Here is a 21,409-nt window from a genome sequence, read left to right on the forward strand (position 1 = left end):
GGCAGATATCTTCACGAAGAGTCTAGATGCAAGTCGCTTTGAGTTCTTGAGAGGAGCTCTCGGACTTTGCTCCATCACGTGAAAATTAAGATAAGTGCTTCCTCCCCTGTAAATACCATTTAATTATCTTGTCCATTCTATTATTTTTCTTAAAAAAAAACAAAAAGAAGGTTGGAGTGTGTTTCGATTGTCAGGAAACAAAAAGGTGGGCTGTGACAAGCTAAAATCCAAGGAGAAAGCTTGATACAGTAAGATGAGATGATGAGAAGTCTCTAGTTTGCCTGTCGTTGCTGAAGATCATGCTAACACAGAGGATCAACTTGTTGCTGATATCTGAGGGGGGGGCTCGTGCTGAGGGGGAGTCTCTTGATACTAGTGCTGAGACTGAGGGGGAGCAACAAAATGTCTCTCCAACTGTTGTAGAGAAGGAGAATGCTGAAGAAGCTGAGAGACCTGTTGAAGAAAATGTTGCTGAAGTACCTGTGAGCATTAGGGGTCAGTCCTTAAACAGGGAAAAGAAAAGCTTGAAACGGTGAAGTTCTTGAAGAAGCAGGAGTATAGGCTTAGGGCGACTAGGTTGCAATTGGAAGCTCAGATTGCGCGAAGCTAATTCTCAGGGGGAGCTTTCTATTTTTGCTGAAAGTTTTTGTCATGCTGACTATTTGAAACTTTCGTTTTATTGGCACTTTGTGTTGTAACTCTTTTGGACCTGTTACACTTAATCTGACTTTTCTGCTAGTTTGTTCTCCTCGATTGGTGTCTTGGCGATTTGTTGACAAAAAGGGGGAGATATGGAGGAAATCGTTCAAAATCTAGCGGTCAGATGTGTGCAAATCGATATTGTGTTACCGGAGTATGTGAACACAGTTCTGCAATTATTTGCACTCTACTAGTTTTCGTTTGTTACCATTATTGTGAAGACTTGTTGTTTCCGTTACTTGGTGCTTCCGTTGCTATAAGAAGATTTGAAGATTAAAACGGAGGGTTTTGTCAAAAATGCCAAAGGGGGAGATTGTTGAGACAAACTGCCGCCTGTGATGTTAACCTGTGTTAACCTGATTCTTTTTACACGGCAGTTACTGTAAGTTGGCTATTTTCGTCAAAACCATATTTATACTGAAGATTTGATTTCGTCCTGCAGTACAAGTCTTATGAAAACTAGTAACTGAAGAATCCTTATTGTGATCCGATTATGATTGAAGATCAGATTTGATTTGGTTTAAAGATGGGTTTCCTAATTAAATCCTTAGCAAAAGGGAAGTAAATTAAAGAAAAGATTCTCATTCTAACGGGATTTGATTTGGTTTAAAGATGGGATACAATTCTCATTCTAACGGGATTTGATTTCCAATTTGGTGAAGGAGTTTTATTCTCCAACGGGTTTTGATTTCAAGTATAAAAGGAAGAAGACACTACAACCCGAAGACACCTTGAATATACACCATATTGTTCACGATCTGTTTGACCTTAGTTGTCTGTGAACTCTTATACGGTGTTTGTGATTATCTGTGAGCACTTATCAAACTATTCAGAGTTGTTATTTGCAGTGCATTGTTTGGTGGCACTTGTAATTCGTTAGGGATTGTAAGGAAGTCCTTGTCCGTTTGACAAGGCATTGGCGCTCGTAATCCGCGTGGAGGTTGCGAGAAAGTCCTTACCCGTTTAGTGAGGCAACCGGCGCTTGTATGCTGTGAGGAGGATACAAGAAAGTCCTTACCCATTTGGTAAGGCATCTGTGTAAGTCCTAGTTCGCTTGATTAGGCTGTTAAGGTAGAACGAAGAGTACACTTAGTGAAATAAGAAGTAGATTATTAATTTACGAATTGTAATCATTGTACTGTCCTATTGTTGCAAGAATAGTGGAATGTCGTTTACCATTAGGCGAGACCCCGCAGAGTAGAATAATCCGAACTGCGTGAACATATCATGTATTATTTACTTTTTATACTGTTTTTATTATTCTGTGTTAACTTGCCACCGTTAGCACAACTACATTAATCTATCAAATTAGGTCATAATATACTTTCAATAAAAATTTATATTTAAATATAAAAAATGGATATACATTTTAAGTATATAGAATATTATTCTATATATAATATTGAATAGTAAATGATATATAAAATATTAAAAATAATTATATGTAGATCTATTTAAAATAAAATATGAAAAGAATGGATGTAATGATGGATAATAAAAATAGGAAGTTATAAAAAATGTATATTTAGCAGAAAAAAGAGTGTAAAAAAGGTGATAGAATTGTGATGCTCTAATCGGTTAAGGAATTTTCCGCCGCCGTTTGAGAGCACTATGTGATTCATGTTTGACTAATGGACCCGATGGCTTTCACCAGCAAGTCAAAACCAACCTCGAAAATTTGGGCAGTATAGTCACGCGCCAAACTACTACCACTAGTTGGGCAATATTCTGACGTCATTAATAGACTCTTAAAAATTTGAGGTACAGTACAATATTTTCAGCGGTGTATCATGCACGGATTCAGAGGGATACCGTAAGAACTATGGTATCCCATCTCTGATCGTCGGACGTAATTTTGTTGGAAAAATGTAGAGAATAATATGCTATAAATAAATTAATATATTTAGTTTCAATAATATGTTTAAAACATAAACTGGCACTAATAATTTTGTGCATGTCACTCTTCCGATAATTTTCGAGTTCAATTCTTACTGCTCCAGTCATGTTATTTTTTTTCTTAACAATCCATATTTAATCCTTTCTCAAACTTTACTATCTTTATTATTAGTTAAAATAATTTCTATAATTAACAATTCTGGTTCGATTTTTGTCCCTCACACATTATTTATTTTTTATTATTGATATTATTTTCATTGTGTAAATATGAACAAATATTTTTTTCATTTCTATTTTTTTTTCTAACTTTTAATAATTAATTTTCCATATTTAATCTTTTTTCAAATTTTACTATCTTTATTATTAGTTAAAATAGTTTCTATAATTAATAATTTTGTTTCGATTTTTGTCCCTCACACATCATTTATTTTTTATTATTGATATTATTTTTATTGTGTAAATATGAACAAATATTTTTTTCATTTCTATTTTTTTTTCTAACCTTTAATAATTAATTTTCTTCATACTAATATAGTCTTTGAAATATCAAAATTTAATAAATTTAGAAGGATTTTTCATTAGTGTAGACGTATAAAATTATTAAATACTATTTCTGTAACGACCCGGAAAATACGACTTTGATATTCGTGCGATCTATGTTGTCGTGTAACGATTGTTTTGACGCACGTTTCAATTAGAGTTCAACGTTCATTTGACTTTCGATTTTCTACGCTAGATGTACGTTACTTAAGCGACAAATTTCGTTTTTTTTAAGAGAAAAATTAAAATTTAATTAGGAATTGTTTGAAATCACATATATATTATAAGGTGTTTACATTATAAACTTTTCTAATAAAAATATATAAGTCCATTACAAGTCCATATGAACTCAAACTACAAGTATTACATGAATCCATTATACAAATACATACTACATTACATACTTCCTAAATACCACCTATACTACCTATAAATACTACCTACATTACATAACAATCCCCAGCCGGCAGCTCTTGGACAGTCAAAACAGCCTCCTAAAAGCCCCTTTACAGCTACAAAATCCTGAAAAACCAGCTGCCTTTGACATTCTACACCAGCCAACAAGCCAAGTCAATATACCATTTAATGCTCACATGAGTTAGCCTACAAAATTGGAAATAACTACAAACAATTTCAACACAAACTGACACCCAAATCCAACACTCAAACCGGCAGAAATCAGAAGCCAGATTACATCTTTTGACAATACAAAAACAAGACAATGCAAGTGACAAACTTTTCAACCCATATATATACTGAAATTCAAACCCAATATCTGCCAATTCAACACAATCAGTCTCCTAACATGATGTAACCCACTCACACGAAATCATTGAGACAGGAAACAATAATCAGAACATCAAACCAATCATCTTAGCATCATCCCAGAACCTCCTCAACCAAAAACAGAAAACACAACACCAAAAATCGAATTTCCAAGAAATGAGAAAACTTACCTCTGTTGTGTACCTCTACCTCCACTGATCACGAAAACAAACTCCGTTCGGTCAGCAGCTCGCCGGAACCGTCAGTGTCGCGATCAAGCCGTCACTGGGTCGTGACCAGGCCTTCCAAAATCTGACGAATTGAAGCTTGAATCAACACCTACAACCTGCCACAATCCCAAACATCATCAAACACATCGAATTCCGTCAAGAACAGTCGATAATTCACGAGGATCGAGACGAGGATACGACCACGTTAAAAACTGTGAGTTTTATTATAATTTCATTTCCGTATGTTGCAAGTATATATATATATATATATATGTATTATTGAATGATTTTCTTCACTATGCCAAACACATTGCATGATTTATGATTTTATGTTTTCAAAATGTTTGGCGTAGCTATTTTCAAAAACTAAATAGCCGTAGATGGCCTGGAGACCTTCAAAATAAAAATCAGATTTCTAAAACCATGCATTTATTTATTTAATCATGTTTATGAAAATTCAGTTATCCATGTATTGTATATATGAATACAGATTTATATATATAAATTATATATATACGAATCCCCCAGCTACACACGTTTTTATTATCAGCAGTACCAGGTCCTCTCAGGTGACCCCTCGTTTATAGGTCTGCGCAGATGGTACGCCATCTTAGATGTTGGCCTCATGTCTAGGTTGGTTCCGGTATGCGTTTGAGTACCACATGGTAGGCAAGGGATACTGTGTAGAACGTGTCTACATCAGCTATTCCTATTGTTTTTCACTGATATGGGTTCATAAATATTTTCAGTTATCATTTCAGTATTTTAATCATCTCATACACAGTTATAAATCATGATTTCGTAAACCAGTATTTTTCAGTATATTCAGTATATATTTCAGTATAAAACTAAATGAACTTATAATATTTCTTACTAAGCGTAAAGCTTACGTTTTCCATGAAAATTATAAATTCCTCCAGGTTGATCCGTAGTACGATCTATTACGTAGCAGCTATTCCAGACGTTATCCAGTTATCCGAATAAGGTGGGGCTCATGGCATCCTCTGGCATATAGGGCTCTTCACGTCATTTTCATATTGTTATGTATTAATATTTCCGTACTATGTTTCCGTTGAATAGATACCATGTTATGTGTGTCATGTTGTAATAATTTGAATACTTTATTATATAATATGTACTTTATTAATCAGCACGTGGCACAAGTGGCACCATATTCCTTCCCGACATATGGGGTCGGAAAGTGGGCGTCACAATTTCCGTATGAAAATACATGTTTACATAAATAAAAATGTATGTATTTTCGGACAGAGGGAGTATTATTTATGTATATTAAATATTTCAAATCTCTATAATTTATATATTTTTTAAGTAAATAGTTAAGATTTTGATTGTATAATTGTCAAAAATTTTTAGGTAAAACTAATATTTTTTCCTTAAATTAATGGGGTTGTCATCATCTAGAGTTGCGTCGATACTTTGTATCTCAAAAACTAAATCTAAAAGTATTAAAACAGAAACGATATGTCGTCTATATCCAAAATCTAACATGCAAATATGATAACTTTGAGATTAAATATTATCTTGTTCGGTCTTAAAATTCGTTAATAATTTTTTCGGACCCCCCAACCTTACGTCCCTAGATCCGTCTCTAAATGTATTTATATTAGATTTGTGTCCTTTTAAAGCGTCGGTAATGTAATTCCTTGTTCGAACAGCATTATATTATGGTCAATTTAATAGTGTTGTTTTCGTTCATTATTAAAGGTTTTAGACTCAGTTTTGTATTTTTTATATCTTAAAATACAATTCCATTTATATTTGAAGAGGTCTACACAGATGCCAATCGTTCAAACACAAAAATAGTAATGTTAGATAAATTGTTTACACTATATTTGTATTCTTCTTTTCCGTTCCACATTCTATCTATAATCTTTTTTTTAACGACATGATTTTAACCGATCGGTTCTATCCGATTTGCTAGCGCTGGTTCGATTCGTCTCAATCATAATTATGTCGAATTAATTTAGTCAAATTAATATGTTAGCATTTTTGACAGAAGTTGATTAGAAATTATATTGAAGAATCTTAAATTAAGAAAGAAAAAAATATTAAGAAAATATTCTTTAATAAAATTGATTCCTATTTTGAAGTTAATAGAAGAAAATTCTACATCAAATCTTATTTAAAAAAATCTCAAGATTCTTTTTATTTGTCCTTTCGACCAGTTTTGTTACAAGATATCGCAGCGCAACGTTACTGTTGAAAAATTTCTCAAGATATATCTTAATTTTTTTCTAAAGATTTTCATTATACTGAAAAGTTCACTAATTAGTTCATTCAGGAACGTTGTAATAGTGAATCTTGTTATCAAGAAAAAGGATCCTATAGTCGGGACGGTTATAGAAGAGTTTCATTCAGACTAGAAGTTATGGTGATGTCTAGCTGAGGTTAGTCTAGAAAAATTCCATATTTTTGTAATCGTAAGTAGTGAAGTTTGTTTCACTTACATTTATCAATACAGTAGTTGTGAGGCGAGTTGGGGCAAACCGTAAGAACATTCCATGCACTTGTGACAGTGGTGGTGAGGCGAGCAGGAGATGAACGGTGGAAAAATTCCATGTATTTGTAAATCTTGATTGTAGTGAAATTGTTTCTGGACGAAATCCTGTAGACGTAAAAACTGTATTGATTTCGAACCACGTAAAAATATCGTGTGTATTTTATTTCTGCACTGTTTCATTTTTTATCTGCATAAATATACCATTTACTTTAATCTACCTAACTGCGATAAAATCGAATTAACTTGAATACCTCCATAAACTCAAGATGACCTGTATTCTTTCATTTTTAGCATAGGCATACCATAGATGTTTTTTGTGCCGCCCCAAACACGAAGAAAACGATGGTTCAATTAAGTGACTGCTATGCAAGTAACTCAGCACTCTATTAACTGATATATATTTATCTTACTCCTTTTCCTATACTCTCAGTTTTTACTTATTTCATTATTTTCTCAATTATTTCATCCGTTTTGAAATAGACGTATTTTTATTTTTTGGAATACATTCATTTTTTAAATATATTTAAATTATAATAATGATTAGATATATTTAGAAATAAATAAATTTTAAAAATTAAAAATACATCTATATTTTTTGACAAAAAAAGTATTACTTAAGAAAAAAAATGGCTTCAATTATCTCTGTCCTAGTATGCAATTGTTGTTTTGATTGGGGGAATTCCCCTTTTTATCAAAAGGAAGTCCAAGCCAAGCCACCATTCCCTCTGTGTGCCTATCTTTTTCAATAGAAGCATAATTTGAATTCGTCTTCTCCTCGAGTTTCCTTCCTTCAATATTCACCACCCCAACCACTCTCTCTCTCTCCCCCTCACACATACATACATTTGAGGATCTCAGCTGGTTCTTTGATTGAATATTATTCCAACGGACCAACTTCCATATTCCCTGAAAAAAAAAAAGGCAAGTACAGAGAATGAAGGTTCGATTTTATTCCCTTCTTTAATTAGGATGTGTAATTTAATTACTATATTCAAACAATTTAGTAGTAATATATATGATTGTATGTTATTTATGTATTACCCTTTTTAAATAGTTGTGATTCCTCATCTACTTTAAAGGCTACCGTTTTGGATGCTCTCTCATTTTTCTTTGATTATTATTCTTTGGCTTGATAGATTTAAAGGTAATTACATTTATTCAAAGGAGCCCTAATCAGTAACATACAAATCTGATCTCTGGGTCATAAAACCCACTTTCCTTTTTCAGATTAATTAATTAACTACTTTTCCAACTCCTAGAATAAAAGGACGACGTTCTCTGTACGTATTACTAGCTAGTCAAGTAGTTTTCCAATATATATAGTTTATTTTGGTAGTTTAATTAATGAGAAAGAGTGTACTCCATCCATTTATAGTCATCAATTCTAATTATATGGCTTTTTTTTATTTTTTTTTATCGATCTTTTTCAGAAGATACGTGGAGAATTAAGTTCGAATTTAATAACATGAATTTTTTTTTTAACATAGATCTCCTGAATTTTGTTATTTCAGGTTGGATTTACACGATGACAAAGCCAAGAAGAAGGCATTGAAGACTGTCGCTACTCTTCCAGGTTTGGAATACATGCACTTTATTCTTTTCCAGATGTTCGGTTGATTTCTTCGTTTTTTCCCCTTAGAAAATGATGATGTTAAAGAAATCATGACTAATGATATCAAAAGAGAATACCTTCAATATATATATATATATATATATGAAAAGAACGAAAGAAAAGTACGTATATATCGTAGTTGGGAGTACGTATAGTACTGATCACGGTATGAAATATACGTACAGATTAAAAACAATGAGAGAGCTAATCAGAAAGTCTTACAATATTGGTTTGAAGGAAAATAATTCTAACAACTAATACGAGAATAATAAATTAGATCGTGGAAGCGACAAATTAATACAAGTTGTCTCCTCGTGCTGACAGCAGCCATTGCTTCCGTAATGACAACGCCAACCCAAAAATTGAAAACTTTCCCTTTTCTTTTCTTTAAAAGCAATAAAGATTTTCCGATTCAATTATCATAAACTAACTAAACCTCAATTTCTATTTTATACATTATTTTATTTTTCATGTTGATGATTTACTAAGTAATAAAAATGTAGGAATCGACTCGATTGCCATGGACATGAAGGAAAGGAAATTAACAGTGCCAGGCACGGTCGATCCCGTAAATGTGGTCAGCAAATTGAGGAAATATTGGCCAGCGGACATCATTTTGGTGGGTCCGGTCAAGGAGCCGGAAACGAAAGAGGAGTCGAAAAAGGAACAGCCCAAAAAGGAAGAAGGGGGAGACAGCGGCGAGGCGAAAAAGGAAGAGTCGAAAAAGGAAGAGGCCGGAGATGGGAAGAAAGTCAAAGAAGCAAAGAAAGAAGATGAGGGACCTAAAAAGGGAGAAGAGAAAAAAAGAGGGGGTGAAGAGAAACAAGAAGAACCTAAAAAGGACCAACCAGCACCGATACTACAACTACAACTACAACCCGACCCGTATGTTATGGAGCTTGTGAAGGCTTATAAAACTTATAATCCTCACTTGACCACCCACTACTATGTTCAAAGCATTGAGGAGAATCCAAATGCTTGTGTTATTAGTTAAAACGGGAAATTTTAATTAGTTAATTTCGAACTTCCTATAGTTTAAAGAAATATTTGATGAAGAAGAAAGAAACGTATAGGTCATCTCACATGTGTATATGTATAGATAGATGGCTAATGCTTTTCTTCATATTCATGTTCAAACATTGGGTAGGGATTAAATAAGTTTTTGAGAATTAATTAATTTGGTTTTTGCAATTTTCTTTTTCTTTGTGTAATTTTCTAATTCACCTACTCATTTAAAGTCCGTTCTTCATGAATTTAAATTCATAATTTTATGATGGAAAAAATATCTAACCATTAGGCCACACTTTGGTCGGCGATTTTTTCAATTAGTAAACACAGAAGAATTAAGCTCAAATATATATCAATTTTATAATACGGTACTTGAAGTAGACCAAAGCAAATTTCATTACGAGACACTTGAAATGAACCGAAAAAGCTAATATATTGTTCATATTAAATCCACTAATTTTGAATTAAACTTTAAAACAATTCAACATATATATATTCTAAAAAATCTAATGTATTTATGTTTTTTGAGATCATTTATATAATTCGAGACTCGTGCAATATACTAATTTTTTATTGAATTAACGAAAAATGATATAACTCAAAACTTTAAATGCATAAAAATCATAAAAAAATTTTAATTATAAATTGATAAATTTTTTACCCTACAAACTATTTTTTTCGGCTCCACCACTGTATTGAATCCAAAATAAATAAATTACACATTAATTTTTATGTTTTTAAAAATATATATAAAATCGATATAAAATACAGTACTGGGAGGACCAGGCTCTCATGCGTGCATTACTTATGATCTTCGTTCAAAACATGAGTGTGTGTCAGCATCCCTAAACATTCTCCATTTAAATCTCTTGTTACGAATAAAGTCAATTATATATAATCCATCCACGTCATCTCCAAGTCAGGGCCGTTGAGAAGTTTAACAGCTTACAACTGTCAAAAGTATAAGCTTGCCTGAGACAGCCGGCACTGTAGACAAAAACGGAAAGAAGAAATGCATCCAAAAAAGGATTTTTGTGCTGTATTGAATATTCTGCATTAAAGACTTAATTACACACTCTCAGGTCGTTTGTATGTCTCTTGATTACAAACATCAGAACAAAATGAAACGGGCGTTGTCTTAAGTGTTGGGCTTAGATGATCCATTTCAACTTCACATATAAGCCACCCAAGTTATTACGTCTTGAAAAACAGTAAATAAATCAACAAGTCTTCTTTGTCTTCATCCTTGTCGACTTCTTCTCCTATCATGGCGAGCTAATGCGGTTCAACAAATTTTACTTCCAACATCTCTTTCTTGAATTGCATCGGCTTGCATTCCCATCAACTTCTTCAGAAACTCAAATATGTTCCTTGCTAGTCATTTTGTAAAAATATTAGCCACTTGTAAATTCTCATTGCAATACACTAACTAAACCTCACCTACAAAGACCAACTCTCTGATATAAAAATATTTAATCTGCATATTTTTTGTCCTCTGATGGTGAACGGGGTTTTCAGCAATATCGATAGCCGATTTTGAGTCAAAATATATAGTTACAACACTTTTCTTTAGCTCCTTGAATTCAGCCAATATTTTTTTTTCACCCACAAAACTTGTTTTCCAGTATAATGAAAGTGCTACATACTCTGCCCCAACAAATTAAAGAGCGACAATCTTCTGCTTTTTCCGAACTCCAAGCGAAAACCCCTGATCCTAGCGAACATCAATAGCTTGAACGACTCGTACCTTTCTCTTCCCCTCGTAAACTCGCATCACAAAACAATTTAAATCACCAAAGATTTTTCTGTGATATAGTGTTCCATTCGAGATAGTTCCCTTGACATATTTTAAAATCCTCTTTGCACAAGTTAAATGATCGCTAGTTGGATCCTCCATGTAACACGGCAAATAGTTAACTAAATGCATAATACAAGGCCGGGAAGCCGCAAGGTACAACAGAGAACCCAAAAGACTTTAAAGTAAATTAGAACATACCCAGTCTCCGCCCTTCTTCTCCCACAACTTTCGATTTTCCTCAATAGTTGTAGCAACGAAAGCACAATTCTCCATATCATACTTCTTCAGAATCTCTCTACAATTTTTTTTTTTTTTTATGCACAAAAATTCCAGAGGGATCCTGCTCAATTTCCAAATTGAGGAAAAACCTCATTTGACCGAAGTCAGTCATCTTGAACTCGTTGCACATATGAGCCTTAAACTCCTTCATTAAAGCCTCATTCGAACACACTATCATCAAATCATCGACATAAATTGAACAAACTAGCTCATCTCCTCTTACAAACTTATAATAAGTTTTAGGCTCATTTTTACTTCCAGTCATGCCTCTCCTCATCAATGACCCATCGATTCTTTCATACCAAGATCTTGGTGCTTGTTTTAACTCATAGAGGGCCTTATTTAGCTTATAGACTTTGTCTTTTTTGCCTTTGACTTCATAACCCTCTGGCTATTTAATATATACATCTTCATTCAAAAATCCATTTAAAAAGGCAGACTTCACGTCCATTTCATGAACCAAACAACCATTTTGAGCATTCAAGGCAACAATATTCGTATAGTATCTACCTTGTTATGGGACCGAAGGTTTCCCCGTAATCAAGGTCATAGAGCAGAGCATAACCTTTGACAACCAAGAGAGCTTTGTATGTATTTACACTCCCACCCATCTTCATTTAACTTTGTAAACCCACTTCAGTCATAGAAAAGAGGCATCTCTCGACTTATCCACAAGATGCCAGGTTTTGTTTTCTTCGATCACCATGACCTCCTCATCCATCGTTATTCTCCAATGCTCACTCTTTATTGCTTGCTTGAAAGTTTGCAATTCTACAACCACAACCATAACAACCTCTACTGCATCTTCTTCTTCAATGGATGAAAGCATCGAAAATGTATTCCTATACATACTAGATACCCTCCTAGACCTCAAAGTAGGAGTCTCTGAATCTGAATTCCATCATGTGTTAGTTCTCTGAAGTTTGTTTTCAGAAATACTACTACTCCCCCATGAAAATTTTGAAGAGGAATCATCTATAAGAGTTGACATAATGAGCTGGGAGGACTTGAAATCTGACTAAAACTTGCTTGAGGAAGATGATAAAGCCTCCTTAATGACTAGAAAGGACCTCGATTGCACAGAATGTGGAACCAGAGGGTTTGCAATAGCAACCCAATCATACTTTCTATCTTCATCAAACCGTGGATCCTTGGCTATAAGGATCTTTCTTTCTATGGGATCGTACATTCTGTAGCCTCTCATATTAGCGTTATATCCCATCATTACAATATTTTTTGCTTTCAAGTCAAGAATCTTTAGTTGCACATTAGGAATCAACATATATACAACACAATCGAAAAACTCAAAAGCTGAATATTAGGTTTATCATAAAACCAGATTTCATAAGGAGTGGAGTTATGCAGAATTTTTGTCTTGATTCGATTCTGAAGATAAACTCCTGTGTTGCCAGTGTTGGCACCTTTACTCCAAAAACCGCTTCGGGGCCTTCATATCTTATAACCATGCCCAAACCATCTCCATGACATTTAGATTTTTTTCTTGTTCCACCACACCGTTTTGTTGCGGGGTGTATGCAATAGAAAGATTATGTTGGATGCCTCTCACTCGACACAAGTCATCCCAACCACGAGAGCTAAGCTCTAAACCATGATCACTTCTAATGGCTCGAATCGAACACCTACTTTTTTTTCCCAAGACATCAAATTTTTAAAAATCCCAAAAGCCTATTTTTTGCTTTTCAATAAATAAATCCAAATACACATGGACAAATCGTCAATAAGCAGCAGAAAATATCGATGATTAGCTGATGTAACTGATTCTAGGGGTCAACAAGGATCCATATGAATTAAATCCAGCTTGTGCTTTGCATGACAAGTATTGAAAATGAATGGAAGTCGATGAAGTTTACATGCAGCACAATTTGAGCACACTATATTCAGCTTGTCATTTAGAGGCGGTAACCCTACAACTAACTCCTCCTTCGACATATACAACAAAGACTCTGTATTACGGTGTCAAAATCTTCGATGCCAAAGTGTAGAGAAATCCAACATTGACTTAGTAGGCATTGCATTCTTAACTTTTTCGGTCTCTTCCATGTCTAAACGGAACATCCATTTTCTAGCTGTCCCCTCTACAATCTCATATGCATATGTGAATGCATGCTATATCAAACTATTATATGGCTTGACTATAGACATCTATATTATCACTTTTTGACCAGATAAATGTTAATACATGTCTTGAATTAAAATAGTAGATGTTAAATAAGGAAACATTAAAACTATAGTGTAATAGTTTATGTTAATGTTATAATGCAAACCTTAGACGTCACAAGGATAGCCAGGATTGAAATGGATCAATGGACAAGATGTGATTAACCAAACAATAATCGGATTGCCAAGATGGATTATTTAACGATCAAGATATTAAGAGAAGCAGATCAAAAGTTGTGATTAAACATCTTCTCCAAGTAAGGACTCGGCTGAAGGAAAGGAAACAAGGCTGATTCAAATCATTAGAAAAGGAAACTGAATCAATACTTCCAAAAAAACAAAACATGATTCAGTTCCTTGAGGATCAAGTATGCGATTTAATTGTAAACAAGGAGAAGAACATGATCAAATTATATTATCTCTACCATCAAGGCTAGCAGTAACGGTCAAGGCAGAAGAAAGGCTATAAATAGAAGACGAGTTTCTAGCAGAAGTTTCTGTACAAACATTGTTGAGTTTGACTCCACCCCGTGCCTCTGTTTGTTGTCATAGATTATCCAGAGTTTAAAGAATTGGGAACAAGGATTGAGAGTACTGGCCAGTGTTTCCTAAGTGAGGTAGGGTCCTAGAATAGATTAGGTAGCCTAGGTCTAGCATTACTTAGGAGATTTTCGAATTACATGGATTAGTAGAGCTGTGCGGTTTGTGCACGAGCTCCTAGGTAATTCATAAAGTTAATCTCCTATTATTGTAAGAACTACTACCAGACGGAACCGTAAGTGTTAGTTATTACAGTGAACCGCGATATATTTATTTAATAAAGGAAGCAAAGTATTTTGCATTGGAATCTCTCATGTCAATCTCTTGTTATTCTTTAAAGTTTATTAATCTATTTTTTCCAAACTATCAGAACATTTATATGCTCCAACAATTCGAAAGATTCTAAGTGAGAACTATTCTGTCCATCTATTTGATTGAATCGATATTCAACTCATGATTGTTTACCTATCCGACACAAGTAACAACTAGTCAAGTAGCCACTCGTTTGAATCAAACATGCGCAAACCATACATTACCATTAGTTTTATTTATTTATAAGTCTCTGAATCTCAACACTAGGCTCATAGAGACTTATTATTTTCACGTCAGTAGTAATCCAATCAGTTTAACCCCAATAGTTATTACCGATTCATTCACAAAGTCTCAAGTACAAATGTATTTATCTTAAAGAGACTTTCAATATAAATAATTCATCACACAAACTACACATTAGATCTTTAAATCACCAGATCTATAGATTAACATATTCATAATTTTTGCTGACGAATCAGATTCACTCTCAACTTAATTGAGTTGGATTTGAAAACTCTGGTTCAATATCAACTCTATTGAATCAGACCAAAAGAGAAGATACTGGTTCAGTAACTGCTAAACTGAATCAGTCCGGACGACACTAGTTCTGTATCAGTTTGTCTGAACTAGTCCATTATCGTATCACGCTAAGTCTCTATTTTCACCGTCATCCAGAGGAAGGACTTAGTTAGTTTACTAGACTAAGGTGCATCAACAGGAACGCATGCGAAGCTTTGTAAGTTCTAGTTCAATTTCTTCCGAGCTATCTCTGTACTGTTTATTGCACTTAGTTTATTTGTAGGTTGTAAACTGATTATAGGTACTGGTTCAATGGCTACTGACCAAATACTTGTTTATTTTTTACAGTTTATTGTACTCAGAGTTATCTTTGGATTAGTAGTTAAAAAACTGTGTCATAACGTACTACTGCTTTAAAGTTATTGTTCTTAGAATTATATTCAACTTTTTAACTATAATCTGTTTAAGTTAGCATTAGTTCATTATCCGCTGCTGTTTGATATCTAGCTTAAGAATATGATTGTCTTAACCGTGCTTAGATTATTCTTAAGTAGATTTTTTTTTACATCTAAATAATCACTTCGACAAAATAGAGATAATATATAAGTGATTATTAGATTACATTTGAGTTGTATCTCGTTGAGTTGTCGCTTTAGATGACTTAGTCGAAAAGAGTTAGGACTATCAAAGTTTAATTGGTATCAGAGCGGAAACCCTAACGTAATTCGTTGAGAACAAGCTCTAAATCAGATCAAATCATGGAAGTGGGACCTTCGCCAAACTTAGCACCCATGCTAACCATTGATAACTACAGTTATTGGAGATCAAGGATAGTTCACTATCTTAAAGGAGTAGATCGCAAACTATACTGACGTCATAGACATCAAGTGGACTAAGCTAACGAAGACAACAACTGATGGAGAGTTAGTACCAAAAAAAAAAGAGAACAACTAAACTCAAAGATCTTAAACATATTGTTTAGTGCCATCTCAATGGAAATATTTGGTTTAGTATCTTCTCTACGTACAGAACAAGAGGTATGGTCTACACTCCAAACCACTTTTGAAGGAACATCGAAAGTCAGGAAGGTAAAATTAAAAATAGTTCAATCTAAAATTGAAAATTTACAAATAAAAGATGGGGAAAGCATTGGCATGTATAGTGCAAGAATAATGGATTTGCACCAAAAATCTTGGTAAGTAAGTTGCAAGAACCACTAGTAAAAAATAGGGCTAGCACCACGCCAAGTTTTTCCACGGCCAAACAACCGTGGCGTAAGGCTAACTATGGCCACTGTTTTTTAAGCGTGATATTATTTTCCTTCCACGAATACAAAATTGTGACATAAGATACTTTACGCCACAGTTTTTTTTATAATGATATTAAGGCGTGGTGTAAAAGGAAAACACACCACGTTTTAGAAACCGTGCAGAGTGTACTTTTACCTCCACGGTTTGAAAACCATGGTAATAGGGGCGAACATGATTAATTAACTTTTCAGATTTCCCTTATCTTCTTGAAAACACGCGAAAATTACTTTTAAATCATCTCGACCAAAACTCTCTCTTCTCACTTCTCAAACCCTAATTCTCTCAAATCCTCTCAAATTTCCTATTCTCTCTCAAAATTTACTTGCAAGAAGCGGCAATTTTCTTCCACGAAGCTCTGCTTTTCGTTAAATGGTACGATTTGGCTCTAAACTTGTCTGTTAATTTCATATTATTTTATGTTATAAGTGTTGTGGATGAATGATCTTGATAATAGTTTTATTCTTTTGCGTTATTTTGATGAGTAGAACTTTGCATGTAGTTTTTATTTAAGGAATGGAAAAAGATCTCTTTCTGTTAGTGTAATAGTTGAAATTTTCAGAAGTATTCTGATTTACTCTCATGTTGTTTAATTTGGATCGAAGAACTGGACGAAAATCTCTATTTTTGTCGAGTTACTCTATGATTAACTATTGTTGGTTTAATTCCTCTACATTTACTCTCAATCATTCTTTTTTGCTATCGATTTGGTGTTAATAAAACTCTGTTTTGCTATGTATGGATTGTAAAAAACTTTTGGATCCGTTGGTTTACTCTCTTTTCAGGCCACAAAATGGTGCAGTACTTTGAGACGACTGTTTCACATTATGGAGAAAACATCCGTTATACCAAAGAAGCAGTGGTAAGATGAATATAATTTCGTGACCATTTCAGTTGTTATATATATGTTCTATAACCTTTTACTTATGTTTTGTATTATCTCATTGTATTTTAGATATTACCAAGCGCTTGGCTGACTGAAATTCTAGGCAGTGAAGCTGCAACCCATATTCTCCTCAGTTTGCCAGGTCGAGGTCCCTATCCTATTCGTTTATGTAAACTTCAAAGTACTGAAGCCATGAGTACCAGATTATCCACTAAATAATTCTCGAAATTCATCAAAGGGCATGGCTTGAAGGCGGGTTTCAGTCTTCGGTTTGATTCTATGGCAATGGAGGGTGAGAATCTCATTGCTTGAGTGACAATATCTGAGACAAATATTATAAATCCATGGGGAATCCCTGGCGAATGGGTCATCCATATCTGGAATGATTTTGACCTGAACTCTATTACGAGACATCTCGACGGTAATGAGTTGCGGTTTTTAAAAGAGGCTGTGAAGAAAATCTTCTTCGGTGGTGATGTGACCTACATACATGTTACAGAATAAGAACCATTGGTATATTCTTAACATCCTTTCTTATTAATTGATCAGTTACGTATATATACCATATATATTTGTTTAATATTTTTTCTTTTCTTTTCAGGTGCTCTGACCTAGAGTGCTCCAATGGTTAGGACTTGCTATTGATCAGGTCTTTCCAGTTCGACTTCTTTTCAGGTCGAGGGTTTACAGATTTGAGCTGATAGTTTGCACAGACGACAATCATTCTAGCAATATATCACGGCATGAGTGGGGATTATTTTGTAAGGACGAGAAAATAGCAGCAGGGGACACATTTAGACTACCATGGGTTGAAATGACCTCAGAGCCATACATGGTTTTCCTCGCTAAGGTTTTAAGAGTAGGTCAGTACGTCTTCTTCAAGTATTCCAAAAAGAAAAATAACTTTTTTTTTATTTGAGCCAACAACAGCTGCATCCATTCCATTTGAGTGTAGTGGCATTGGGGTAGGATAAAGTAGGTTAAAAAGGATCGACATAGAGTTCATAAAAAAATTGATCCAAAGGTTGGATCAATAGTCATAAATTCTTTCCCGGTTACCACAAATAGCCACCGTGTGAAGAGACATTGGGGTAAGGTACAAGAGCCCTCTATCCACATTTTCAGGAGAGGCAGCTACTCTTGGCTTGTTACCCCAAATAGTCACCGAGTGAATGAAATCCATCGGTCATATTCAAATGATCACCGATTGGATTTTGTAAGTAATACTGCTTTCTTTGTTTCATTATTCTTTAAGTGTTTCACCTCTAATTCACATTTCTTGGCACTGACCTTCACATTTTTCTGTCATTGCAGCCATACACTTGCTAAGGTTATGCACAAGAAAGTAACGGTGATGTGGGAATATCGGACCGCATAGGTCAATTATGCTAAGAGAAGGTATGTCGATGGTTGGTAAAGTATGCAAAGGTCGAGTGCAGTGTTGGCGTACATTTAGAGACATCATCTGTACTTCACATTTTGAGTCAGTATACGCCAATACTCCATTCCGATCCCTGTGTGCTTTACCACTCATCCCAATATTTTCCTTCGCGTAATTGGCCTAATCGAGAAAGTCTGAATCCAACATCATTAGTTTCTTCTTTGCCACTGTCCAAATGTACGCCAATATTGTACTCGATTATAACTGCCCCATGCAATCTGTAGGTCTTCTTCTACGCCAGCGTTCAGATTCTCGACAACTAGAAAGGGTCAATTATACACGTTGATCCTTTTCTTGTTAAGGACCAATGAGCTCGACTACTTCATCTTCAAACAAAAGGATGAATGAAAGGAATGATCAGTATAGCTGGAGTCAGCTTTAAATACACCTCTTGATGCCCACATGCGATTTTCCAGTATCCTTTAAAATAAAGGGATGAATGAGTAGGAAGCAACCCAAATTCTGAAAGAAGCAACCTAGATTCTAAGAGAATGCAGACTGAAACTTCTCATCAGCACCTATCTATTGAGTGTGAAGGTAGAAAAACTTCTCCCCAAGACAATGTAAGGCTTGGTCTGATGAAGATGTATCAGCTTTTAAGTACTAATATGAAAAACGAAGAGGTAGAAATATAATGAAGGAAGATCCCATAATTGTTGAAGACACGATGAAGAAATATAATGAAGGAAGATCCCAGAATTTTTGAAGAAACGATGAAGAAATATAATGAAGGAAGATCCCAAAATTGTGGAAGAAATGATGACGAAAGATCCCAGAAAGTAGTTTGTGTAACCTTTATCGATCATCTCAGATTTATGTTATGGATTCAATATTAAATAAAATTTGTTATGTAATTTAGTTTGTCTTTTTTATATAATGTTCCTTTATGATATTTTATTGCAATTGAAATCGAATTGTCCATGCATGTGAAGGATAATCTACTATAGGTAGTTTCGAGATAGAAATTAGATCGATTTTTTTTTGTGAAGCATAGTGTTTGGCCATGGTTTAGAAAACGTGGATGCATAAGACAACATAAAACCATGGCGTAAACCATGGCGTATTATACTTAAAAACCATGGCAAAGTAAAACGTCGTCGTTTGTTGGCGGGTATTTTCAAAAAAAATTGCAAAGTAAAAATGTGACACGCGCGCCAATCAACATTTCATTTTCAATATTAATTACTTCTCTTTGTATTCAAAAAAAATTCACTTCTCTCTGAAGCTTGACAAACCCTCACTCTGAAGTTGGACAAACTCTCTCTCTGAAACTCAACAATCGTCAAGCACTCGACTTTCAAAGAACTTCTCGCCGATCGATGCTCGACAATCGATCGCCAAGCTCTACATTAGGGTTCGAAAGTCGACAATCTTAGTTGAAGCAATACAAAGGTAACCATTATAAGCTATTATTGAGAGGGGTCCGTAACTTTAAGGGTTTTTTGAGTTCTTCTTAGAACTAATTTTGAAATTTTTCGTAGCTTATCTTTGAGTTGATAATAAGAATTGGATACTTAGTTTATTTTGAATGTTATTATCTTCAGTTATAATCGATATTTAAAGCTTTGCAAATACATTTCAATTAGCTAGTTTCCTTTCTTTTTTTGGAGTAGCGATGTTTTGATCATTCACAACTTGAACTGCGTAGTGAATTTAGATTCGTTGGCAATGTCAAATTTATATGTAGTTGGTTTAGCACAATTAAGTTGAAATCTCATAGAGCCTTGATGTTAAAACGTATAGAAGATTATAATTTACGATTTGATGAAAAGCATCGACTTTTAATTGTTGGTAACAAATGTTCGCTTGAAGAATGACCATTTTTCTTTAAAGCTGGCAATGATTTATGCATTTTGATATGATAATTGTTCTACTATATATGTGTATTGAACATTTGGTATGCTCTTCTCTCTGTGTTATGCTCTTATTACTTAGTGTCTCTCTCTTAGACCTCCATACTCTTCTCGTTAATTAATATGGAGCGCAAAGTTGGCCTAAGATTTTGTCCAACTACCAACGAGTTGATAGATCGCTATCTAAAAAATAGAGTCATCGAAAACCATTTGAATGAGCTTCACGAAACAATCGTCACCATTGATGATAGTTACAAGCTTGAACCGTGGGAATTACTTGATTTGTGACTTAATTTTGTTCTATATATGTGTTTGGTAATCATTTTTGGATTAGTTTTGCATCGATTAATTCTTTTTCTTCTCAAAAGTATATATATATTCAGGTCTTTCAGTTGAAACATCGTTGGAGAACAACTGGTTCTTCTTTTGTGAGCTGCAAAAAGCTGTAAAACGTGAGGTTTTAAAAGGACTACCCCTAAATCTTATTGGAAAGTCATTGGTAGCGTTAAAAATTTCACAACTCGAGAATGTGTTAAAGTTCTAAGGAATATATTGTCTTACCAGTTAGCTAGAAGATCTTACAAGACCAAAGGTGTATCCAAATTCTAATGCAAACAAAAATCGGAGACTGAATCCCCATGGATCGTCCACGAGTACACATCAAACTTTGACTTCCCGAAACCGATATGTATGGTAATGCAAGAGCAATAAGCTTAATATATATAATATATATTAATTAGATTTTAAATTCTACTTAATATATATATATATTAAGCTTATTGCTCTGTAGAATAACTATGTAGTTTGGGACCTGATGAAGAAGGGAGGGAATGGAGCTTGTACGAATAATTCTCAAGCTGCAGCCAATATTCAAGATGATCAAGAGAGAATATCCAATTCCCATTCGGTGAGTATTAGAAATATGATTACTCTATATATACAGTCTGAAATCATATAGCATATAGCTTGTATAAGTATTATTGTTTAATTATTTTTTAGTGAGATTCATGAAGACATAACCTACT

At 34.2% G+C, this 21,409-nt stretch overlaps 1 protein-coding gene across 1 annotated transcript; it reads left to right on the forward strand.

Annotated features, from left to right (window-relative positions):
- Window positions 1-462: 462 nt before the first annotated feature.
- LOC139883884 (heavy metal-associated isoprenylated plant protein 39-like) lies at window positions 463-9,257 on the forward strand. Its single transcript, XM_071867992.1, has 3 exons — window positions 463-476; window positions 8,163-8,224; window positions 8,767-9,257. The coding sequence occupies exons 1-3, from the start codon at window positions 466-468 to the stop codon at window positions 9,255-9,257; spliced, it is 564 nt and encodes a 187-aa protein (XP_071724093.1). The 5' UTR covers window positions 463-465.
- The last annotated feature ends 12,152 nt before the right edge of the window (window positions 9,258-21,409 follow it).

The sequence above is a fragment of the Rutidosis leptorrhynchoides genome, unplaced genomic scaffold (assembly GCF_046630445.1).
Source record: "Rutidosis leptorrhynchoides isolate AG116_Rl617_1_P2 unplaced genomic scaffold, CSIRO_AGI_Rlap_v1 contig468, whole genome shotgun sequence".
NCBI lineage: Eukaryota > Viridiplantae > Streptophyta > Magnoliopsida > Asterales > Asteraceae > Rutidosis > Rutidosis leptorrhynchoides.